Raw genomic sequence first — 25,947 nt, 5'->3', positions numbered from 1 at the left:
TGGAAAGGAGGCCAAGGGAGCCATCCAGAGGGAAGCCAAGGGGCAAGCATGCACACTACCCAGATGGCACCGTGAGCCCTACTCCCAGGCCAGGCATCAGGCAGCCCGACCCCCCAGGAACGTTCCATGAGATTATTTAGTGAGCAGTGGGACCTGAGTTTCCCAGACTGTGACACACAAGCAAAAAGCCTAAAGCATGTCACATTTAACTAACTGCCAACGAAGAAGGTGCCAACGAGCAGCCCAATGATAACCCCTGGAGCAGAATGACAAGGAGACATCTTTCCCCGTACATCCAAGTCTGCTGGTGTGTGCCAGAGAAACAAGTGATTAACAGACAATGTGTCTGGTCCACTGTGCTTTCACATGAATATGAAATATCCAGCCTCAGATCGTATGAACAAACTATCCCTAGGAAACAAAGTTTTAGCCACCACAGCTGGTTTGGCAGGAATGCTAGGCAGTCACTGAGCAACATACCACGTTGTACCCAGAAAACCTCTGGCTAAACTCAATTAAAATGTTTATGCCTCTGTGGCCATCTTGACCAGAATGATGTCAGGAAGGACAGGGTGTCCACATTGCAATGAGACGTTTAGGAAGGAAGGAACCTCTAAAAGCAGGTGTCAATTCTTTTCTCATCAGCGTGGAGGGACCTGCTCTGAGAACAGTCTGTGATACCAGGCCTGACACTTCCATCAGATGTGAGTCTTCAGGGCGTTCCTCATCTCTCAAACAGGATTTCCACCAACAGCACTCAGACAGTTGTACTCTGTACGTACTACACTTACATTACTAATAATAAACGTCCCAGCTCAATCATTGTGAATTCAGTCCATCAGCTGCTTCCAGAGGGCATCTTTTACTCTGTAAGATAGAGCGCCATCTGAGAGCTCCTCTCTGAAGTACTGCCAGAGAGTTTCCAAACCCTGGGTAGCTGACTCTAGAGAAACAAGCTTCTGTTTGTTCCATATGGGCCCTTACATTCCATGGAAACAACAGCCGGACACAATTGATTACGAAGAGCCTTATCCCTGAAGATGAGTTGCACAGGATTCCCGTCCTGGGACTATGAGACATGACTAGGAAGGATTCAGTACGCCTGCTGATAACAGCACTCACAGGCATATTTTGTGCATCTGAGTTTCTAAGATTCTACAAGAAAATGTCCCAACCATGGCTTAACCAAGAGTTCTCAACCTAATGCTCAGGCCAGAGAGAGGCATCGTAAGTGATGAACGGACACTCAGGTCAGAGACGAGACAAAGACAGCAAACCCTCAGATGTGATGAACCCACTAACAGTTCACACCTTTACCCTCTGACTAAAACAAGACTATTTTAAGCTTATTAGATTTCAACCTTTATTGACTTGAAGCTGAAAACTATGTATCATGTCTGAAGAAAGTAATACATACTCTAAAGAGGCCAAATGTTTTTAAGAAACCACTCAACTCCCAGGAAGTAAAATTTCATGACATAAGGGAAACAAAAATTTCAAAATATTTCCTCTAAGACTCATTTTATTTCTTTTTTTTTTTTTAAGATTTTATTTATTTATTTGACAGAGAGAGAGAGAGAGACAACCAGCAAGAGAGGGAACACAAGCAGGGGGAGTGGGAGAGGAAGAAGCAAGCTCCCAGCCAAGGAGCCTGATGTGGGGCTCGATCCCAGAACGCCGGGATCACGCCCTGAGCCGAAGGCAGACGCTTAACGACTGCGCCACCCAGGTGCCCCAAGACTCATTTTATTTCTTGTATCGACAAATGCAGTGTTAAAAAATCTAAAGCCTTAATTAAAAATGGAAGTCAATACACTGAATCTGGTTATAAATTAGGGATTGATAAACATTAAGAACATATGTTTTTTACGTGTTGGAAGTTCATCAACGCGATAAAGTGGTTTATGAAGTGTCCTCATTGGACAGAATCACATAGCTCACAAGGGTCATGCAGAGAGCCCATCCTGGCTTCCGGCGGTCGGGCAGCAGTTCCTATCCACAGGAGCAACTTTCCCCACAGAAAACTACGAGCTCTGGACAAATATAAAAACAAACAGGAGCGCCTGGCTGTCTCCTTCAGTGAAGTGTGCAGCTCTTAATCTCAGGGTCATGAGCTCAAGCCCCAGGATGGGTATGGAGACTGCTTAAAAATAAAATCTGTAAAACAAACAAACAAACAAACAAACAAACAAACAAACATCTAAAGGCACAGGAAACAACAGCAGACAAAACAAAGGGGAGCCTACACTTGGAAAAAAGGAAAGGCACTGAGTCTGCTTTAATGGCAGGTCCCCATCTTACACCATGTGGGTAAGATCTGTGCCCAACCTTGAATAGCCAGTGGACAGATCTGCAGGCAACCACAGTAGGAGAGTCAAAGAAGAAAGCCTAGAAAGGAGAAAGCCACAGAAGAGGAGCCCTAAATCATGCACCTAAGTGCCCAAAGCTTACATCTGAACCACACAGGCAAAGAGCAGGCTCCATATGACCTGGCTGATAGAAAAGGACAGACAAGGTCTCTGTTGCTGCCCGGCAGGATGCAGCATGGCTGTGCCAGAACACAAGAGTGCAGAATCTCGACAACACAACATGTCACAATGTCCAGGGAAGTGTTCAAAATTACTAATAGTACTAATAGGAAAATGTCACCCATACTGAAAAGAGCCACCAAGACCAACCTCAAGAGGATGAGCTGTTGAAATGGCAGACAAACATTCTGAAGACAGCTCTCATAACTATGAAGAAGGACATCAAATATACATGTAATAAATAAAAAGACAGGAAATCTCAGCAGAAAAATGAGAATATTTTTTAAAAAGCAAATAAAAATTCTACAATCTAAAAACAGAATATCTGACAAATACAGATTGCTGGGTAGTCAGAATACTGTAGGTGCCAGAAGTCACACGAGCCTGAGGACAGATCTGAAGAAGGGGGGAGACTGCAGAAAAAAGAAGAGAGTCACAGGAACCCACAGGACCATATGAAAACCCACACACTGGAGTGCAAAAGGAGAGGAGAATACAGAACAGAAAACGTATTTGAGGACATGGCCTAAAATATCCCAAATTTAGTAAGAGACAAAACTTTACATGTAAATTCAAGATGCTGAAGCACAATAAATACAAAGAAAAATCACACCAAGGCATATCATCATCAAACGGCCAAAACACGAAGAAAAAAGCTTTAAAGTGCTGAAAGGAAAAAAAAATGTCAACCCCAGAAATCAATATATCCAGCAAAAATACTCTTCAAAAATGAAGGAAAACAGGGGCACCTGGTTGACTCAGTCCACAGAGCGCCCAACATTTGATGTCAGGGTCATGAGTTCAAGCTCCACACTGCGTGTAGAGTTTACTTAAAAAAAAAGAAAACAAGGGGGCACCTGGGTGGCTCAGTCGTTAAGCGTCTACCTTCGGCTCAGGGTGTGATCCCGGCATTCCGGGATCGAGTCCCACATTGGGCTCCTCCACTGGGAGCCTGCTTCTCCCTCTCCCACTCCCCGCTTGTGTTCCCTCTCGCTGGCTGTCTCTCTCCCTGTCAAATAAATAAATAAAATCTTAAAAAAAAAAAAAAAAGAAAGAAAGAAAACAGGGGCACCTGGGTGGCTCAGTTGGTTAAGCGTCTGCCTTTGGCTCAGGTCATGATGCCAGGGTCCTGGGATTGAGTCCCAGTGGGGCTCCCTGCTCAGCAGGGAGTCTGCTTCTCCCTCTCCCTCTGTGCTCTCTCTCACAAGTAAATAAATAAAATCTTTAAAAAAAATAAAATAAAAACTTAAAACAAAACAAAACAAAACAACCCTTTGGGGCCTCTGGGTGGCTCAGTCGGTTGAGCCCGACTTGGTTTCCCGCTCAGATCATGACCTCAGATTGAGGCCTGAGTCAGCTGTGTGCTGAGTGTGTAGTCTGCTTAAGATTCTCTCTTTCCTTGTCCCTCTGCCACTACCCCCCCTCACCCACTCTCCCCCTCCCCCAAAAAACAAATGAAGGAAAGTGGCATTTTTAGAAAAATGAAAATGGAGAGTAGTCACTCTAGTAGACCTCCACTAACTGTAAAAAACTAAAGCGAAAGAAAGAAAGAAAGAAAGAAAGAAAGAAAGAAAGAAACAAACAAACAAACAAACAAACAAACTAAAGCAAACTCATCAAGCTGAAGAGAACACAGAAGAAAACTCTCATCTTTAGAAAGGAAGGAGGAGCACTAGTGATGGTAAATATTGGAGTAAAAGACAATTCAAGTTTCTTCAAATGGCCAAGAATGTTTATAGGGAAAAGCAGAACAATGTATGATGGGGGCGTATAGATCAATAGCTATGAAAACATGATAAAGAACGAGGAATGGCAGAGGGGGCCTGGGACGCTCAGTCAGTTGAGTGTGACTCTTGATTTCGGCTCAGGTCATGACCTCAGGGTCATGAGATTGAGTCCCTGCATCTGCCAGGCTCCAAGCTGGGTGTGGAGTCTGCTTAAGATTCTCTTTCCCTCTGCCCCTCCTCATTTGTGCTCTCACTCTCTCTCTCAAAAAGAAAAAAAAAAAAAAAACCACAAAAAACAGAATGGTGAAGGGAAGAAAAATAGGCCTTTATGCCTGCAAGGCTCTTGTATTTTATATGAACTGATAAAACATTAACTCTGAGCAGACCATGAAAAGTTAGGAATGTACACTGTAATCACTACACCACTAAAAATTAATGCAAGGAGGAAACCTAGCAGGCCAACAGAGAAACTCAACTAGTATTCTAAGAATTTAGGTTAGTATTCTAACCGAAAAGGCAGGAAGGCAAAGCAAGTGGTGGCACGACAGAGCTCTAGCCAACTATAAGCATACCACACGGAACAGGGCGGACCATCACCACCGGAAAGGCAGAGACCTTTGCTACGGATGAAATGCACGACCCAACTACACGCTGTCTATAAGGGACCCTACTTACACAGATACAGTCAACTTGAAAGAAAATGGATGGAAAAAAACGTGTGGAAACAACAGAAATCGAGAGTGACTCTAGTGACATCAGATAAAGCAGACTTACAACAAAGAATATTCTGAGAGAAAAAGGGACATTTCATCATGATAAGAGGATCAATTCATCAGGAAAACATGACACCCATAAATGTATACACTTCTAACAGAGCTCAAAACATATGAAGCAAAAATTGCCAGAATTAAAGGGAGAAAGTATAAATCCATAATCAAGGCTCTTAACATCCGCTCCCAGCAGTTCACAGAGATAAGATAGGAGAGACTTGAGCAGGATCAAAAGTCTGGCTGGAATGAACACACCGAGAACACTGCCCAGCAACTGCAAAATAGACTCGGATTCCATGTGTCTGTGGCGTGCTCATCCTGACACTCTGTGCTCCATTAAAAACAAGCCCCAATAAACTGAAAAGAACTGAAATGACACAGAATCTGTTCTCTGAACATGATGGAACTTAATTATAAAACAGTAATAAGCAGTCCAAGGAAACTTCAGGTACTTGAAAATTAAACATCATACTTCTAAGTAACATACGAATTAAAGAAGTAATCAAAAGGATATTAAAACTACTTCAAGCTGAATGATAATACAGTTAAAGCACTGTTTAGAGGGAAATTTATAGCTTTAAGTGCTTCTGAAGGTCTAAGGCTCCACCTTAAGAAGCTGGAAAATTAAGAAGGAAGCAACCCCAAAGCCAGCAGAGAGCAGGAGATAAGGTAGGACAGAAATGAACAAAATTCAGGAAGCACATCTTTAAAAGGACAACCGATCCCATCTAACTCTGGTGGTTGCCAGAGGGGAGGTTGGAGGGGGACGGAGGAAACGGGTAAAGGGGATTAAGTACACTTACTGTGATGAGCACTGAGCAACACATGCACGTGTTAAATAATTACACTGTACACCTGAAACTAACAGAATACTGATGCTAGTTACACTTTAATAAACAAAAAATCACACAAATTCAAAGGAAAAAAAAAAAGGCCCTCTGCTAAAGTTAATTTAACAGAAGGTTTGACTAGAGTCAAAAGTAGTAGTATTTACTCCTTCACTTATGATCATTTCTTTGGTAGCATGTGCTGTAAGTGAGCCCAGTGGGGTGTAACTGAGAACTGAGCAGACAGTCACATAAGTAAAATATTAGGATGATACTTCCTTTTTCAGAAACACTTTGGTTTTTGTTATGAATAGTAAGTATCACAGCTAAACTAAACTTGGCAAAATAATAAACCCCTAACCCTTAAAGCTGGCTGTGTTCAAACGAACAGCCTAGAGGACTCTATTCTGTTTCCTTCTCAACAACAGTGCTAGTGGGTATGAAGTGTATGAAGGGGACAGTTTGCATCCATACACTTAGGTATGTGTGTATGCGTGCGTATCCATGTGTGTTCAGGCATGCGCAGGTTAGGAAACCCCCGTGGAAAGGCTCAAGATACAAGATGGCTTAGAAGAAGGTAACGGACTGAACTATGTGACGATAAAATAAAAAGGGTGTCTGCCAGCTATGAAGGCGTGACCTGGGTCCCTGAGATCCTTGAAAACAGACGCAATGGCAACCTCAATCCAAAGATTTCTTACCAGTGAAGGCATATCAAAGCCTGTCTTTGACTTCATTTTCAGAATGTTTCTGGCCATTATTACAACCAATCTCATTAAATAACTATTGAGAAGAGGTGAGTGTCCAAAACACATAAGACACGGCAGGCAAAAAAATTTCCAACTCTAAAGTTACTGGTGAGAACGTACCTGTATGTCCGGCCAGTTCACGGCTCACACGTACATTTCCTTCACGAGTTTTCAGATTGTAAATGGAGCAAATGTTATCCAGGCCACCGCAGGCCACATAGTTCCCAGAAGGGGCATATGCACAGGTCATGACCCATGAGGAACGCAGAGGGATGGCATGGACCTAAGTGACAAAACATAGATGATGCAGACACACTCAAGTTCAAAAACATTAACTAAGGACACTATGGTTCTTTTCCAGTCTTCAACTTTCATTGCAGAGAAGATGACACGGCAAAACAACGGCCAGAATTATTTTGAAAATAATTTATACATGTGGCCAGTCAGATAAAGTACTAATTTAATTAGAAATCCATGGGGCACCTGGGTGGCTCAGTCAGTTAGTGATCTGATTCTTGAACTCAGCATAAAAAAAAAAAAAAAAAAACACCAACATCCAGTGCTGCACACCAATTTACTCTGCAGTCTTGTTAAGGTCACAATTTATGGTTAGGTATGCACCTAAGTAACAGTTTTAGTCTCCTAAACGCAGATTATATGTTAAAAAGAAAAAACAGTTCACTAGCCTGTCAAAATGGCTATAAACTGATTTACAAAACAAAATGTTTTCAGTGAAGTAACAAAACTAGACACTGTGATTAATCCTGCCACAGACCTCCCCACGTTTGGGATAGATTTGTTGTCTTAGGACTCTGCAGTTAAAATACGACAGTCAGATCTTTTCCTACGTATGGACCAAGTGACAGTAAGTACTTCCTCATTCAGTACAACCTTGGATTAAGTGTTTAAAAGAATTTAATTTACATTTCAAAGTACACTGCCTTTCAGGTTATCTCTTGTGAAAACGAATAACTAAATGAAAAGCTGGATTTCTACATTTTTAAATAAAACATGAAAGTCCTCAGATTGAGGGAACTCTGGAATCGGAACTCTGGAATCCAGGTCTTTCAGAACCACGAAGGAGGGACTTAGCTCCTGCCTGCCTTGCAGTGAGACCAGGAACCACAGCAGAAGACACTAGCAGCATGTGCTAGCCACGTGATTTGGCTTCACACTGAAAACAAAACTCACCACGATTCCCCTCCCTATCCTGTGTGATGTGTTTTTATACAAGCGGACCGGAGGTTAGAAGCCCGGCTCCTCCTAGGTTGGTTTCTCAGGAAGGGGCTGCTGCAGTCCTTACCTTGTTCGTGGTGTAGCTATCCCAGATGATCAGTTTGCCATCCTGTGAGGCACTGACTAGAAGCCTGCAGGAAGAGGACAAAAGAAAACTATCAGTACCACAGCAACAGGTATCACAGAAAGGCAACGGTACAAACTAAATCTTAGTGACTACGAACACACACTTCAGTGTCACATTTGTTTGAGACAAAGCACACTGATTTATAAAAAATAATTAAAAAGGTCTAATTGTTAGCTCAACTTTGAAAGCATGAAAGAAAATACTCCCATAAGTAACAGTTCAGATTCAAGTGCTTGCCTTCAAATGCAGACTAGATCACCAAAGCCACTCTCTGGTGAGCTAAGGTTGATTTCTTTTTCTTTCTTTCTTTCTTTCTTTCTTTCTTTCTTTCTTTCTTTCTTTCTTTCTTTCTTTCTTTCTCTCTTTCTCTCTTTCTCTCTTTCTTTCTCTCTTTTCAAAGATTTTTATTTATTTATTTGACAGAGAGAGAGAGAGAGAGAGAGAGAGAGAGAGAATACACAAGCGGGGGAGTGGTAGGCAGAGGGAGAGAAGCAGGCTCCCCACTGAGCGGAGAGTCCAACGTGGGGCTCGATTCCAGGACCCAGGATCATGACCTAAGTCAAGGGCAGATGCTTAACCGACTGAGCCACCCATGCGCCTCGACAGGTTGGTTTCTTATAACGCTTATGTTTGGTTTTTGGTTTTTATAAATCAAATTTCAGACATATAGATTTTTTAGAACCAAAGGTGTTAGAAAACATTTAGTATACAACTTTATGTTCCATTTGACATGTAGAAAGCATAGATAGTAAAGAATAATCAGCTTTTAGATACTCCAAATTTATGAGACATTTCTCACCAAAAAAATAAAACAAAACAAAAATCATGAAAATTTCCCAGACTGGGCTAATGGTAGAATCCAGGTCTCCTTGAAACATTAAGGAGGCACTTAACCTCCCACCTGCTTTGCAAAGAGATGACAAACTACAGCAGAATCGTGTCTTGTCCAGCAGAAGAGACTAGTAACTGTCATGAATCTCCTTCATGATTATTCTCTTGCTTTGGGTAACCGCTAAGTTTGGGATCCTGTGTTGAAAAGGTGCTCTGTCTATATTGGCAGAATTAAGACAGGATACTGCAGAAGGAAAGCATGACTAATGGGCAAAGGGACAGAGTAATTCCGGAACCACAGCGACTCATAAGATACCCTAAGAACTCTATCCTACAGAATGTGCTATTTTCAAGGAATGGCAAGGAGGCTCTACTCATAATGCTAGGCAGAGATATGCCACAGTCTGAGCCACCCAGGCGCCCCAGAGTTTTAATTTTAAAGATTTTAATTAAACACAGGTTTTGATCATTTCAGCCAAAAGCATATCTGACTTAACAAACGGTAACTTACTCAAGACATTCTGACAACTGTGATATTTTCCATCAAATTCTATGTTCTGATGCATAAACTTCCTTTACAAGGAGTCAACAATGAGTTTGGCAAAGAACACAAATGTTTTCAGTGCTGCACTGCAAAATTTATCAGAGAACCAAACTAAGTGCAGGTGCAATCCTATCATTTTTCAGATGCAATTTCTTAAAGCAAAGCCCTCCACCCAGGTTTAGTAACAAACCTATTACGCACTTAAAGCTATTTCCTTCCCCGTAACAGAGTAAGGTTCAGTCTGCTGCTCAATTTCTGGTTGGCCCTTTACAGTCTTTGAGTGGAATATCCAAGCCAACGCAAAGAAGCTCAATCTCCAGCAGGGTCACCTTTAGAAAAGTCTCCTGGTCAGAGAGCTTAATATTTGCTGACTCGCTCAGGGGTTAGAGAAATGTTAAGCTGTCCAATGATCCTCCAGAAGGTGAGAGAGGACACTTCTTAATCCAAGACAGGACAACTGTTGGAGAACTGGGTTCATTTTGCCCCTACAGCTTTCGGCTATTCATAAGTCAGTTACTGTGAGGCGCATCCACCCAGAACACACAGGCGAGAGCCAGCAAGGAGGGGAGGGCTCCAGGGAGCTGAGAACAGAGACTGAATAGAGGCCCACATCCAAATGCCTCTGGCCCTTCATTTACTTGGAGGAGGGAGGGCTCTCAGGCCTAGCTGGGCCAATTGTGTTTCACTCTCAATTATAACAAGAATTTAGCAGATTTTAGAAAGGGAAGAAACAGTTTCACATTAACTCATGTAACTGAAAGAGACTCTCAAATGTTGTAAAAAGTAGAATTTAAGTATAAATGAAAATATTAAGTCGATAAACATAAATGTATACGCAAACCTTCTGAGACACGCATATGCGCAAACCTCTTATTGTGGGGCTCTCCTATGGTTTTGAAAAATAAACTGCTGATCAGTACAACAGTTTAAGAGCATCTATAAACTACAGAAACATGGTAAGATAACTGGTATTCATGAATTACAGCCTTGAATCATGAGAAACAAATATTTTGGACTTTAGAAAGACAAAAATTTACCTACCCAGAAAATACGGCTATGTAGAAAAAAATAATATCTGAAAAGCTCTGAATAGCAGAGATCCTCCTTAATATCATTTTTCGTTTTCTTTTGTTTGTGATTATAAAATAGGGCCCCTTATAAGGGTACTGTGAAACGTAACTGTGCAGTTTCAAAAGCAGTTATAAAACAAGTGACGGGGCGCCTGGGTGGCACAACGGTTAAGCGTCTGCCTTCGGCTCAGGGCGTGATCCCAGCGTTCTGGGATCGAGCCCCACATCAGGCTCCTCCGCTATGAGCCTGCTTCTTCCTCTCCCACTCCCCCTGCTTGTGTTCCCTCTCTCGCTGGCTGTCTCTATCTCTGTCAAATAAATAAATAAAATCTTTAAAAAAAAAAAAAAAAAAACAAGTGTCTACCGCTCCATCCAAGAAACAGAGCAAGACTACAATAGCCCCCACCAGCCTCCCATGCGATCTTCCAAGTCCCCCCTTCTTTAAGGGGTGACTGTGACCCTGAATTTGGTGCTACTTATTCATGTCCTTGCTGTTTTTCCTTCTGAGCTTTCAAAGCACCATTTGTGTATGGACCAGATGGAGCATAAAGCTTTGCCCCGTGACTGGGAAGCTACATGATATGGTGTCCACCTGCCCTCCTGCTTCACCCTGAGCCCCCGTCCTCATTTCCACAGCTACCTGCAGGTTGACCTGGTGCTCCCAGTGACCCTTAGGCATAAGGAACGTGTCACCTCTGCAGTTCCCCAAACTAGAGCCCAGCTGTTGCAGGAGAGCAAATTGCTTAAGGAGGCAAGACAACGACTGGGCTCCAAGTACCCGATTCCTGAGTACCAGGCTCTGAGCACTAGGCTCCGAGTACCAGGCTCCAAGTACTGGATTCCTCAGTACCAGGTTCTGGATACAGCCTAGCTGCAGTGTCTATCAAGTGTCCTGTCTGATAAGGACACTGATGTTCCTACAGATGGAGGAAAAGCCCTGGAGGCAATACACCATTTGGTTACTCTCTACTTTTGATAACAAATTCCAAGGTGGACTGATTAGCAAGGGCATTTTTCTTCCTTTCCCCGTTCTTAGTCTTTCTGATTATTGCCATCATTAAAATGATCGGTTAGCTCTCATTTGCATTTGAAAATGTACGGAACAGCGTATAGAACAAACTAAAGATAGATTCTTTTGTTCTGTAGCTGTTTACACTCTAAGGCAGACAATTTCATGAACAAAGAGAAAACCAAGCAATTCCTCTCTGACATACAACACAAAATAATGCTACTCAAAGAAAGGCATTTTGAGACTCATACACCAGGTATTTGAAAGAGCATGTTACAGCCACTAAGTCACATAGCATGTTATTTAATTATTTGGGTGGAAAAGGTAGAAGAGAGATCCTCCAGCAGCCTCTAAAAGAAAGAGAGAGTTGAGCAGATTTCACTCTGGTGATGCTGCAGGTTAAAGCAACGAGCGCCTGAGGGGCATTTTCTTGTCAGGACGGTGGATAACAGGAAGGCGGGGCAGCAGCGGCAACATGCGCTCCCACACGTCTGCGGCGGGCTCCAAGAAAACCAGCAGCAAACCTGTGCACAGCACTCGGGATGCTCTAGTCACTGCTCGAAGGCTCAACACACTCAGTCTTCCCCACACCACACAGCAGGTTATGATCCCTGAGCCAGGACGCTGAAACCACAAGAGGGTAGGAGCCAAGGAGTGATGAGCAACAGGCTGGAAAGGCAAGGAGCCATGGCACAGAGAAGCTGTGTAACCTCCCCAAGGTCACACAGGCACAGCACAGTGGAGCTGGGAGAGCAGAGGTTGGGGGGGGGGGCGGTCACGGCTCATATAAACATGATGAAGGCAGTGAAGCAATGACAGTGTATCTTTAGCCCAGGTGAGTGGAAATACGCACAGGCGTGTGCAATTGTGATGCTATACCTGGCCTGCCCAGACTCTGACAACATCCTTATTCTGTCTTTACGAATGACAGCAAATGAGTTCAGGTTATTTTTCCTCAGAAAAACAGAACAATCCTTGAGTGTCTCAAGCAGTATGTTTTGCTCATGCTCCCACACACCTGGAATCCGTGCCCCAATGCATGGCATAAATTTTGGCCAAGTGCCCCCTCAGCGTTCTCCTGGTGCGCATCTGGATTCTTCCCACTGGGTCGATGTTGTTTGTGATCTTAAAAATAAAAGTTACTACAAATTAAAAGTCTGTCATGGAATGACCTCTCCTGAGGCCTCCTCTCCCACCCTCCTTGCAGCCCCACCCTCTTGCTCTGGTGTGCTGCTCACCCACGGTGCTGTGCCCACCCAGTTCCTGCTGGTCACCCAAGGCAGCTCTCCACTGTGGCTTCTCCTGCTTACCACGGCACCTACCTTCCTTTCATGGTCCGTATGAAGTCCATCGCTCTACTTGCTCTTCAAGACCTCTGTTCCCCCAGCCCCTCTCTCCACGATGTGCGCACACAGCGCCAGTCCACAGGTGCGCTGACTTCCCTGGGTCTCCCTCCCTCCTCTCTCTAGCTGCTCATCCAGGCCCAGCTCCTCTTGCCCCTTAGTCCTTGCAGGCTCGCTCTCCTTCCAAACTACAGTCCCATCGGCCCGTCACACCGAACACAGGCCCACTGCTCACACACTGTCCACAGCAACCATGCTGGGCACTGATCTGCACAAGTCGGCAGCGACTAGAAATACTGTTGCTTATGGCACAGAACTGGACATGCAGACCTGAGGATTCACTCCAACATGTAAAAAACGGACATTAACGATTCTGCGCTGACAACTGGACTAAGTGTATCACTTAGTTTGTTTCTTAAGATTTTATTTTTAAGTAATCTCTACTTAAATACCCAACATGGAGGTTGAACTTACAACCCCGAGATCAAGAGTTGCACACTCTGCCGACTGAGGCGGCCAGGTGCCCCAACAATGGCTTTAAAAAAAGGATAGTCCAAAATATACGCAGTATATCTAAGAATTCAAATTTAGGAATTCTATACAGTATAAGTTTCTCTTTAACTTACTGTTTAACCCCAACTAAAGCATATCCCCTAAAGCATTGGGACAGCAGAGAACATCTAATCATCCTCAGAAGTATGAATATAATTTTTCTTTCATGTTTCTGTTTAATTCTTTGGACAAAAACTGTTTTCTTAATGAGGTGAAACTCACCATTGTAAAGTGAGCAGTTCCGTGGTGCTTAGCACATTCCCACCTCTGGGCAACCAGCACACCACCTCCACCTGGTTCCAGTGCGCTTCCACCCCCTCCCCCAGGAGGAAGCCCCCCAGTCATTCCCCACCATCCTTCCTGACCCCTGGCAACCACTGCTAAACTTCTGTCTTCTTGCACATTCCCTGTCAGTGGAACCCACGCTGTGTGACCTTGTATGTCTGCTTCTCTCACTGGGCCTCACGTCTGAGGCGCATCCATGCTGTGGTATGTGTTGTAACGCGGTCTCTGTGTGAACAGACCACACTTTGTTATGTGCTCGTCCGTTCACAGAAATGGTGCTTGTCTTGCTGTTTGGAAATAGTGAACGGTGTTCCTGCCAAGAACACACGTGTACGTGTACTTGTCTGAACGCCAGTTTTGGGTGGGCATCTGGGAGCAGAACCCATGGTTCATAGTTTACGTGCAACTTTTTGAGGATCTGCCCAACTGGACTTTAGAAAGGCCTGTGAGACACCTACTTATCACCCAAAAAAAACACGACTTCCTCTGCCTTCTGAATGAAAATGCTTCAAGCAGTGTTTACACCCTCACTGCAAAAGGAGAACCAGAGCACAGCTCACTCTCAAGGCACTGAGTGTAGGCGCCACTGAGCCCCGGCGCAATGCCGGGCAAGCACCTCTGCGTAAAGGGGTCCTTACCTGAGAGAGAGTTGCATCTGCACATGCTTTCCTAGCATCCTAGGAAATAAGAATGACAAAGCGGAAGTTAGTAACGTTTCACATACATTCAGTCCCAGGTCCTCACACCAAAGTTTCGGAGCACCTCTACGAACGGTTAGAAGGTAGAAAGGAAGAGGATGGCGCCCTCTCTCCACTCCTCTGCTCAAATGCCGTCTAGGGCCGCCGACAGTCCTGCGTTGTGTTCCAGGTTCTAATGAACAGAGCTCCAGTGGCAACCCATGCGCGTGATCACCAGCACAACACCCCTATGACCCCAGAAATGGAGGCTGTGTTGGGAGGACTACACTGGAAGCCGGGTGGCACTGCAGAAATTGGTACTGCTTCCTCTCCTGCCTGCCGAGGCTTCTGTACTTTCCCACAGACCTGCATGTGCACCTTACTCTGTCTTTCTAACAGCCCAGGAGCCATGGGGGCCCAAAGAAAGAAGTTCAAACAGCACTGGATGTCCCGCCCAAAGAACTTTCCCTCCAATGTTAACTAAGGACTTTGTTTTCACCAAACAATACCTGATGCTAAACTCTATGAGCAAAGGGTATACAGTCAAGACAATCAAATTCAGGTAAGATTTTCTGGTTGTTGTATCTATTATCTGTTTTCTTATCTATAAAATGATCTTGTGAAGCAGGTAAGCACTATAAAGGGAAATTCTAAGGCTAACTAAGATGTTTTCATTGTTCCCAAGTGATCAAACTTCCTAGGAAATACAGAAAATGGAAAGCTATATATTATGAAGGAAAATGAAACAACAGTTTGAAAGGGGTAAAAATGTGAGTACAAGAATAATTTCAAGAGAAATGATGACAAATTTCTAATAAGAAAAAGGTTTTCATTATGCAGTCATCTGATTATCTGCTTTTGGAATGACAGCTGGCCACATGACAGCATTTACATATACCCGCACACTCACGCGGGGCTGGCGGGAGGGAGGGGGTGGTTCCTAGGACACCACTCTCGAGGGGCAAACTGCCTCACTGTGAATTATTTTTATTGCATGAAGCTTGAGGGAATATTTATCAACTGAGAACATGGAAATATACTCAGGGACATTATTGTTATAAATGTGCCAAAGATCTAGATTTCAAATTCAGCTTTAATTATCCTATTAGAAGTCATTCTGCTTAATTAAGTCTACTTAATGGATTAAATAATTAAAATATCAAAAAATTATATCATCAAGTATTCCTATGCCCGCACCTAAATTTGGGGTAAGGAGCAAGCAGAGGGGAGGTCCAGAATAGCAAGTCTTTCAATGGGGGATTCTACCTGTCACTACTGAGTTTAACATTTATTTCTGAATATCACTCTTACTGATGTTATACATGGCTTTTAGTTTTAAAAAGAACGACGACAGGACATCTAGGTGGCTCAGTTGGTTAAGTGTCTGCCTTCCGCTCAGATCATGATCCCAGGGTCCTGGGACCAAGTCCCGCATCAGGCTCTTTGCTCAGCGGGAAGACTGCTTCTCTCTCTGCCTGCTGCTCCCCCTGCTTGTGTGCTCACTTTCTCTCTCTCTCTCTCTGACAAATAAATAAATAAATAAAAATCTTTATTAAAAAAAAAATAATGAAAATTTTCTAAGTGAAAAACAAGCCATGGGCCTTAAGCAACTTCACATTGATTAGTGTACGAAGATCAACCTGGATTTTCACACTGTATCATACAACAGACCATGGTGATACTATCAGTAAACAAAGGAAAAAGCCATTTTGAAAACTAAACACAGAGAACTCCAATTCAGTCTTCATTCTAACCAAGTGCTTATCTCACTGAGTGCAGCATTTCTCCTGACAAGCAGAAAGAGGTCTTCCAACGGAAGCAATCTCTAACTACTTCATAAAGACAGACATCTCTACTATCTTTCAGGTTAATTTCTAATCGAATGGACTGGTGAAAATGTGCATAATGGGTATATAATTTAGTGCAAAGACTTCTATGCTGGTTGTGATGAGAAATGCCACTGAAGACAACAGGCAATCTCTTCTGTCCCCTTAAACCAGAGTATATCCAAACCAGTAATCACTTAGTTCCCCACAAAGCCAGGTTTCTTCCTACTTGGGTCCCAGGGAAAGCACCTGCTCTGCTCAGCTGCTGGACAGCAACACTGGGGACTGTCGTGCACTGAGTCTTCTCACTTGTATGGGTCGGTACAGTCGCTTTGTAAACAATTTGCACCTGTACATTCCGAGTTTTTCCTTAAACAATCAAGTAGCTCATGTAACTTTAAGAAATGCCATTGTTTGAGCAGCACCCTTTTGAGAGTCCATGTTTCCTTACAATCTAAAGTGGGATGATGGCTGCCTGGGTGGCTCAGTCAGTCAAGTGTCAGACTCTGGATCTTAGCTCAAGTATTGATCTCAGGGTTGTGAGTTCAAGCCCCGTGTTGGGCTCCACGCTGGGTATAGAGCCCACAGGCATGCATGCATACATAAATAAATAATGGATGAGATGGTCCTTGGGGTCTTTCAGCTTAAAAACAAATCTAAGAAAGCAAGGCCTCTTAGATCACCCACTGCTGCTTGTCTGATTCCCTATGCCCTGTATTCTTTAACAAGTATGTATTCCTTGGGTAGTCAGAAAAAAAAGGGTATTTTTTTCTTTTTGAAAGCAAGTCTTCCCTTCCTGCTTGGTGTAATGGACTTTGCCGTCCATCCCTGTGCTGTACAACGAAACCAGCAGAGACTTAGCTCCTGAGACTGGGCATACAAAAATCTGTAGCTCAGGAGCTCTCCTTGGGGGTCCAGTGTGGGAGCTGCCATCACGTGAAATGCAGCAAGACAAACTGAGGCCTATCATTCAATGTAGGACACACTGTATTCTTGAAGCTTAATGTAAAAAAGAAATGTGAAATAATAAAATACCTATTTTTAAAATTTTTATTTTTAAAAGATTTTATTTTGGGGGCATCTGGGTGGCTCAGTTGGTGAAGCGTCTGCCTTCGGTTCAGGTCGTGATCTCAGGGTCCTGGGATCGAGCCCTGCATCGGGCTCCCTGCTCAGTGGGGAGTCTGTTTCTCCCTCTACCTGTCCTCCCAACTTGTGTGCACACACACCTTTCTCAAAATAAATAAAATCTTTTAAAAAATAAATAAAAATTTTTTTTGGATTTTTTTTTTAAAGAGAGAGAGAGAGCATGAGAGAGAGCATGGGGGCGGGGGGAGGCAGAGCCAGGAGCAGACGTCCTGCTGAGCAGGGAGCCCAATGCACGGCTCGATCCCAGGACCATGACCTGAGCTGAAGGCAGACGCTTCACCGACTGAGCCACCCATGTGCCCCAAAAGATTTTATTATTTATTTATTTATTTATTTTTTTAAAGATTTTATTTATTTATTTGACAGAGAGAGACAGCCAGTGAGAGAGGGAACACAAGCAGGGGAGTGAGAGAGGAAGAAGCAGGCTCCCAGTGGAGGAGCCTGACGTGGGGCTCAATCCCAGAACGCTGGGATCACGCCCTGAGCCGAAGGCAGACGCTCAACTGCTGCGCCACCCAGGCGCCCCAAGATTTTATTTTTAAGTAATCTCTACACACAATGTGTAGCTCAAACTTACAACCCTGAGATCAAGAGTTGCATGCTCTACTGACTGAGCCAGCCGGGCGCCCCAAATATCCATTTTTTTAAAAAAAGATACTATTTTTTTTCTAAAGATTTTATTTATTTGAGAAAGAGAGAGAGAGAGTGAGCGCATGCGAGCTCGAGCAGGGGGTAGGGGCAGAAGGAGAGGGAGAAGCAGACTCTCCACTGAGCGGGGAACCTGATGCAGGGTTAGATTCCAGGACCCAGAGATCATGACCTGAGCTGAAGGCAGCCACTTAACTGAGCCAGCCAGGAGCCCCTAAAAGTATCTATTAATTTTATGTTGAAATGACAGTATTTTAGATATACTGGTAGTCTGTTAAAAACTGATTTCAGGGGCGCCCACTCCCCCTGCTTGTGTTCCCTCTCTCGCTGGCTGTCTCTATCTCTGTCAAATAAATAAATAAAATCTTTAAAAAAAAAACTGATTTCACATGTTTCTATACACACATTCATTGTTTTTAAGATTTTATTTTTAAGTAATCTCTACACCCACCACGGGGCTCCAACTCACAACCTCGAGACCAAGAGTTGCATGCTCTTCTGACTGTGCTACCCACACACCCCTCTATTCACACTTTCAAACCCCACAGGTGGCTCACATGATAGCCCTGTCCCCAGGAGGACAGCATGCAGTTCACAATGTAAAGGCTCTACAAAGGGGGAGGAGATGCAACATGAACTCTCAGGCTTTGTTTCTTTTCCCTGAATTTGGGTGTCTTTCACCTATGCCATACAAACTTAATTTTTCTTTCTTTCTCTCTCTCTCTCTTTTCTTTCTTTCTTTCTTTCTTTCTTTCTTTCTTTCTTTCTTTCTTTCTTTCTTTTCTTTCTTTCTTTCCTCCTTCTTTTCTTTCTTTCTCTCTCTTTCTTTCTTTCTCTTTTCTTTTTCTTTCTCTCTCTCTCTCTCTCTCTCCCTCCCTTTTACTTTCTTAAGATTTTATTTATTTGTCAGAGAGAGAGCACAAACAAGGGGAGCAGCAAGTAGAGGGAGAAGCAGTCTCTGCCGAGCAAGGAGTCTGATGCATGACTCGATCCCAGGACCCTGGTATCATGACCTGAGCTGAAGGCAGATGCCCAACCAACTGAGCCACCCAGGCGCTCCCATACAAACTTTCCTTATCTGCTATGAACAGCAACTTCTTTTTTTTTTTTTTTTAAAGATTTTATTTATTTATTTGACAGAGATAGAGACAGCCAGCGAGAGAGGGAACACAAGCAGGGGGAGTGGGAGAGGAAGAAGCAGCCTCATAGTGGAGGAGCCTGACGTGGGGCTCGATCCCGTAACGCCGGGATCACGCCCTGAGCCGGAGGCAGACGCTTAACCGCTGTGCCACCCAGGCGCCCCTGAACAGCAACTTCTAAACAATAATGTATAGCTATCAGAAAAACAAAATTCTGAATTCTATATTCTGGAAGGTGGACAGAATACTGAGCATTAAAAGCACCAAGTCCTGCTTATTTTTATTGAGCTATATCCAATACTTTCTTGTTTTGTTTTTTAAAAGCTTTTATTCATTTGAGACAGAGAGATACAGAGAGAGAGACAGAGCACAAGCATGAGCAGAGGGAGAGGGAGAAGCAGACTCCCCACTGAGCTGGGAGCCCAACATAGGGCTCAATCCCAGGACCCGGAGATCATGACCTGAGCTGAAGGTGGACGCTTAATCATCTGAGATACCCAGGCGCCCCATATAGCTGATCTTTTAAATGTTAGGATTTGAAAGATACTTTGTTTTCTCTAAGCTGCAGATCTTTAAAAATTCTGTTCTCTTTTCTTAAGCTTAAGAAAAAAAGCCCGCTGCCACAATGCTAGTGCTTCTTTCCCCAGTTACCACCAGGCTTTCTGAACACAGAGCTGGTCATCTGAAAGGGATATGACTCCATCCTTACAGTAGACTCAGAAAAATAAACTGTTTAGACACATATTGGAAAATGATGCTCTGAGGAGAGCTGGGCCTTGAGAAGTGCCTTCATCAAGTGGACATGAATCTGGCTCAATGTTCTGAGGATGGGTTTTCCAGGGGTCGACCCCTCCTTGTTGCCTTATCAACGTCATCTTATCAACGGTGGGAGAACAGGAACAAGTACTGTCTCACAAAATGGGGTGGAGAGCAGAATCTAGCCTTCAGACCCCTCCCAGTCCTGTCTTTTCAGAAGTGCATGGGCTCTGTGGTGAGACAGGCTGGGATTTAAAGCTGTAGAACTCTGGAGCCCCTCTTTCTAGAGGGTGGTTGAATGACACGTGGTTGTGTTTACCTCCAGCTCTCATTTAATAGCCTATCAAAACTTGCAGATGCCAGTGCCCATCCCGGGACCCTTCTCTAGGGCGCCCTGGGCACACCTGAGATACTTTCCACTGTTGTTGCTAACACTCTTGTTTTTAAACACGTTTCCTGTCCTCAACGTAACAGTCACAAGGGAGGGAGGCAGACACCACACTCTACACAGTGACCGAGAGAATGTCATGAACAACAACAAAAAGGATGTCATGAATGAATTCCCAAGGTTAAGAAAAAATATACAGAAAGACATTTATAAATTCTATGAAAACATTTTTCATATATTCAAATAATGATATACTGGAAAACAAACCCCAAAAAACCACGTGCTAGGCCAAATATCTGGCTTTAATTACCATATCCTGGGCCAGCAAAAATTCAGTTTCAATCCAAAACACTGAGTAGTCATTCTGAAACCCATCTTTCCCAAAACAGATAACATCTTACCTGAAATCCAAATGATTTATAAACTAAGGTAAGCACACACGTAGCTACATACCCTAATTTGGTTTTTAAGCTGCTCGGCCTCCTGCCGTAACTGGTCAAGTTCACTCATCTTCAGGTCCTAGTGCTCTTCAATGCTATCAAGGAATCTGAGATCTGAAACAAATATAAGCATTAAAAAATTAATAAACAATGGCTGAGTAACTTAATGAAGTGGGAAAAGGAAATTGGAATTTTGAGAGCTATGATTTTGTTACAGGTCAGAGCACTTTTCTTCAGCATTCATCAGAACTTCTAAAGTGCCTACCAAGGGCTGGATTAATAAAATATAATTACCACTATCCACTAGCTTTTACAATGACAATGTCTAACGGACCACTCAAAAGATGGTGGTGAAAAAGGAAAAATCTGTTAAGCAGCATTTTTCATGAAGGATCTGAGTCTCACTCTAAACCCAAGAATGTAAGACTGACGGTGGAAGAGCTCTCGGGCGGAAACCCAGGGTAGTCTGTTCAGAAAACAAGCAGAGCGGCAACCTGACAACCCAGAACCTCAACACCATGTCGAAGATCTCGAACCCATGACCTCCCCCCCGCCCCCCGCGGCAGGGATGTCAGAATGTTTACACAGCAATTCTGAAAGCACTCGGTGTGGTATCCAGCAGGCCTCTGGTTAAGGGACATCTCACTCTCCCACCAAAATGGACCCCGGGGTGCCAGTAAACTCAGAAGCAACTCCATCCTTACAGGCACAGGCCGAATTAGGCTCAATACAAGCAGCCCTACCCCCCAACTCTTAACCGTGCCCCACCCCAGTCTCGTTAGACAGTACTCCTTAAAATCAGACTCAAAACAAAGTCACCCTGTTAAACTAGAGACTTACTTTCCCAAGGACATGTCGTAACTGGTGTTGCATTTCTGACCAGGAACATGACTGTTAAATCAGTCATAGTTATGACCAATGTATCACAAAGCTGAAGATATAATTACCAACATCTCTTTAATCGCTTAAGCCTACAATGAGCTCCCACATGCAAATATGGCTTATCAAAGGGCCTCAACGTCCTATGCAAACACACACTGGAGATTTTACGCAAAAGTGACAGTTAATACTACATACATCGGATACTTAATTAACAATAGTTATTTTCTTGAGATTAAAAGATATCTGGGGGAAACTGTCTGGAAGACCCAGGAAGCATATTTGTTAGAGTTCCTAGTCTAGATAAATTTCCCTATTCTCCACAAAAGCATTTTAAATAAATTTACATGGTTTACATTACAGACACTTGATGTATACTTACTGACGAAAGCAAAAATATCTTCCCCAATAAGGAATATCTTTAAAAAGTGTGTGTGAGTTCTTGGTTCTTGCTTTCAGCCATGCTGTCTATTCACGGCTACAAAAACAGGCCAGGCAGGAGGTAGAGGGGTGAAGGGGTGTATGATGGACCTCCAGAAAGCAATCTACAGTCACTAGCAATGACCTTCAATGAAGTCCGCAGAACCACCAGGAAAGGCCTTATAGGGACGGGGACGGGATGTGAAGGTGCCTCTGAGAAGGCGATACACGGTGACACAGTTTCGGAAATATTTCGGACCAAAATAGTTGTTTCTAAAGACATTACTTTAAGTGGGTGCTGGAGGCATGTAGAAAGCTTCAAAGAATACTTCAAGCCTCCCTGGTCAAAAGAGCATTGCTGAAGCTCGATGTAGGAGAGGCTACACTGCAGACACTTTACCCCTGTGACACCACTGGCTAAAGCTCTCTCCAGTCTCCACGTACAAAGGCTTCAGAACTGCCATTTATGAATATTAATGTATGTAACAGGAATAATGCCAAGAGAATACGAGATAATTTTTAAAACAGAAAAGTGGTGATGAGGGGCGTCTGGGTGGCTCAGCTGTGAAGTGTCTGCCTTCAGCTCAGGTCATGATCCCAGGGTCCTGGGATCGAGCCCCGCATCGGCTCCCTGCTCGGTGGGAAGCCTGCTTCTCCCTCTCATACTCCCCTTGCTTGTGTTCCCTCTCTCGCTGTCTCTCTCTGTCACATAAATAAATAAAATCTAAAAAAAGAAAAAAAAAAAAAAGCAAGCAAGCAAGCTGTGATGATGTGTCTTCTGAGTCTGTGGACTGCTTTGTGTTTTCTGCCAGCCGGGACGCCCCACCACCACTCACATGCATTTAGATGTAACCATATTACACCTCACACAAAATTAGGCAGAGTTCCAGCAACACCACCCTACCCCCCATGTTAGAAAATTGTTCTTAGTCTGTAAAGAAGCCATTTTATTCAATCCTTCCAAAATCAATGCTGAAGAAACATAACAGCTAATGGTCGTCATGGGGTAAATGGAATTGTTAGTTTTATAAATAAATAAAATCTTAAAAAAAATGGGGGGGATGCCTGGGTGGCTCAGTCGGTTAAGCGTCCAACTGTTGGTATCAGCTCAGGTCATGATCTCGGGGTCTTAAGATTAAGTGCCATGTTGGGCTCCGTGCTCAGTGGGGAGTTTGCTTGAGATTCTCTCTCACTCTGCCTCTGGCCCTGCCCCCCCACTCGCATGCATGCTCTCCCTCTCTAAAATTAATAAATAAAATCGTAAATTGTTGGGACACCTGGGTGGCTCAATTGGTGAAGCAGCTGCCTTTGGCTTGGGTCACAATTCCAGGGTCCTGGGATCGAGTCCCCTGAGTCCTGAGTCAGGATCCTTGCTCGGCAGGGAGACTGCTTCTCCCTCTGCCTGTTTCTGCCCGCTGCTCCCCCTGCTTGTGCTCTCTCTGACAAATAAATAAATTAAACCTTTAAAAAAATCTTAAGTTGTTAGTTTTAGTCAACAAACATAACTTTGATTATAAATTCAAACACTAAAAAGCTAGGCTAATTTTTAAAGTAAGGACTAAAAACAACAAGGATCTAGGTAAACAGGAAGTACTTTCTGAGATGCTAAAGGGTCTTTAGGTAAAGACCCAAATTCTACTGTTAGGTGGGATAACTCCTGAGATCTTGAGTTTAACTACTTCTTTTACTTAGATGTTTCTGTAAACATGTTATAGAAGAATATATACATGATAATCACCCGGCTGTATTGTTCTAAACTAGAGAAGTGAATTGAAAACCTAAGTGTCTGCATTTTTTTTAAAGATCTTATTTATTTATTTCAGAAAGAGAGAAAAAGAGAGACAGCACAAGTGGAGGTGAGGGGCAGAGGCAGAGGGAGAAGGAGACTCCCTGCTAAGCAAGAAGCCTGATGCAGGACTCATGGGACTTGATCCCAGGACCCCCTGGGATCATGACCCAAGCCGAAGGCAGCAGCTTAACCGACTGAGCCGCCCAGGTAACCCCCCCCCCAGCAAGTGTCTTTATTTTATTATTTTTTTAATTTCATTTATTTATTTGACAGAGAGAGACAGCCAGTGAGAGAGGGAACACAGGCAGGGGAGTGGGAGAGGAAGAAGCAGGCTCACAGCAGAGGAGCCCGATGCGGGGCTCGATCCCATAACGCCAGGATCACGCCCTGAGCCGAAGGCAGGCGCTTAACCGCTGTGCCCCCCAGGCGCCCCTTGGCAAGTGTCTTTAAAACGAGAAGATTCATTTAATTCAGTTACCCCACAAAATTTCAGAAGCAGTATCAATACTTGCTGACTTGAATCTTTAGTCACAAGCAAAGAGAACAAAACCAGATCTATTTCTCTTTCATCAGTAAATAGCATAAATTAGTACTGGGGCTTTTAATTACAGATCCCTCTATAATCAGTATCCACATCTGAATCTCAATAGACTCAAAATCCACATTTGTTCATTTTTAAGAAAAGAGGTATTTCTGTGGCTACTAGCAATAAAAGTAAGTGTCCTGTAAGACCTATTTAATCTATACAATTGGCCTGGTGAGAAAGAGTAACCTACGGTTAAGGATTTAAAATTTTTTAAAAATTACATTCTCTATTCTCCATGTCAAAGGTATATTTTCTGAAATCAAATCTGGAAAAGAAGTGGGTTTTTTTTATAGATGAACAGACTTTCACTGATGAAGGGGCACTCAGGGTCTCCCGCACACTGGCCTTACCGTCCCTGAGCAGGCACTGTCCAAGACCACCTTGATGAGATGTGCGTGTACCCCCTCTGCTTGAAGCTAATGGACTCTGGCCAGGTGCCACAGCGTGCGCGTGGAGAGGCCGGACAGCACCACCGTCACAGAAAACCAGGCAGTCAATGCTCACCCACAGAGAAGCTGACAACCCACACACAGCAAGGAGCATGCACACTTAAATACAGAGTGAAACTAAGAGGAAGCAAAAAACCTTCTAATTCCCATAAATTAAAAGATCACCCCACATGCTCTTCTATGAGGGTACAGTAAATGAAATAAACAAGGTAAAGAACAGTGTATAAACGATGATGCGTTTTTCTTTGTGTACATACAAAGGACAAACATCTACGTTAATGTAAGCAATTTTTTTCTGTACACGTGAGAAAATGGTAATGTTGGTTGTTTTCAGAGAATGACAGGAATAGTGGGGCAGCTTTTATTTTTCATGCTACCTTTTATACACATACGTGTTTTTCTTTTTTAAAAAATGTTAACAGCTTATCTGAGCCCTGAAACCAAGAAGCATTCATATTGTTTTGTCCATACTTTTTTGGTTTTAAAAATAAAACTAGTTAATGTTAACTTTTAACTGGAAGAACTATTACATATTTCTAAGAACAATGAAGATGGAATAAACACCTGGAAAAATACCTGACGTATGTTAAATCAAAAACAAAGTTGTATAATAATTTTAGTTATTTTTTAAAAAATATTTTAATTTTATTTACTTATTATTTTTTAAAAGATTTTATTTATTTGACAGACAGAGACACAGTGAGAGAGGGAACACATGCAGGGGGGAGCGGGAGAGGGAGAAGCAGGCTTCCTGCTGAGCAGGGAGCCCAACGTGGGACTCAATCCCAGAACCCCGGAATAATGACCTGAGACGAAGGCAGAAGCGCAACGACTGAGCCACCCAGGCGCCCCAAAAGATTTTATTTGAGAGAGAGAGACAGAAGGAGAGAGCACAAGCAGGGGGTGTGGGAGAGGGAGAAGCAGGCTCTCTGTGGAGCAGGGAGCCCGACAACGTGGGGCTCGATCCCAGGACCCCAGGATCATGACCTGAAACGAAGGCAGGCGCTCAACCAACTGAGCCCCCCAGGTGCCCCTAATTTTAGGTATTTTAGAAGATTAGAAAATGTAGTTTAGTTTAAAAAAGACATTTAAAAAGACTAGTAGCACTTTGTTAGAATTACTGGTCTTATTTCCCTTTTCATTTTCCAAATAATGATAATGCAGTTTATGTTACTTGGTTTAAAAAAAAATGTACATTTTAGAAGT

The 25,947-nt window shown here is 43.4% G+C and overlaps 1 protein-coding gene across 4 annotated transcripts in view; it reads right to left on the bottom strand.

The window, feature by feature from the left end:
- Positions 1-25,947, bottom strand: part of GNB1 (G protein subunit beta 1) — a 95,024-nt gene that overhangs the window by 11,896 nt on the left and 57,181 nt on the right. For all 4 annotated transcript variants that reach the window (XM_045803448.2, XM_045803452.2, XM_045803450.2 and 1 more), the window contains 5 exons: positions 20,632-20,732; positions 14,237-14,275; positions 12,437-12,543; positions 7,905-7,968; positions 6,722-6,884 (listed from right to left, as the gene is read on the bottom strand). In XM_045803448.2, the coding sequence (XP_045659404.1) occupies positions 6,722-6,884; positions 7,905-7,968; positions 12,437-12,543; positions 14,237-14,275; positions 20,632-20,688 (430 nt within the window). In that variant the 5' untranslated portion in view covers positions 20,689-20,732. The remainder of the gene's footprint in view (positions 1-6,721; positions 6,885-7,904; positions 7,969-12,436; positions 12,544-14,236; positions 14,276-20,631; positions 20,733-25,947) is intronic.

Source organism: Ursus americanus, chromosome 33, assembly GCF_024610735.1.
Source record: "Ursus americanus isolate L20-20 chromosome 33, mUrsAme1.1.p, whole genome shotgun sequence".
NCBI classification, from domain to species: Eukaryota; Metazoa; Chordata; class Mammalia; order Carnivora; family Ursidae; genus Ursus; species Ursus americanus.
This window is presented reverse-complemented; position numbering and strand designations above follow the sequence as displayed.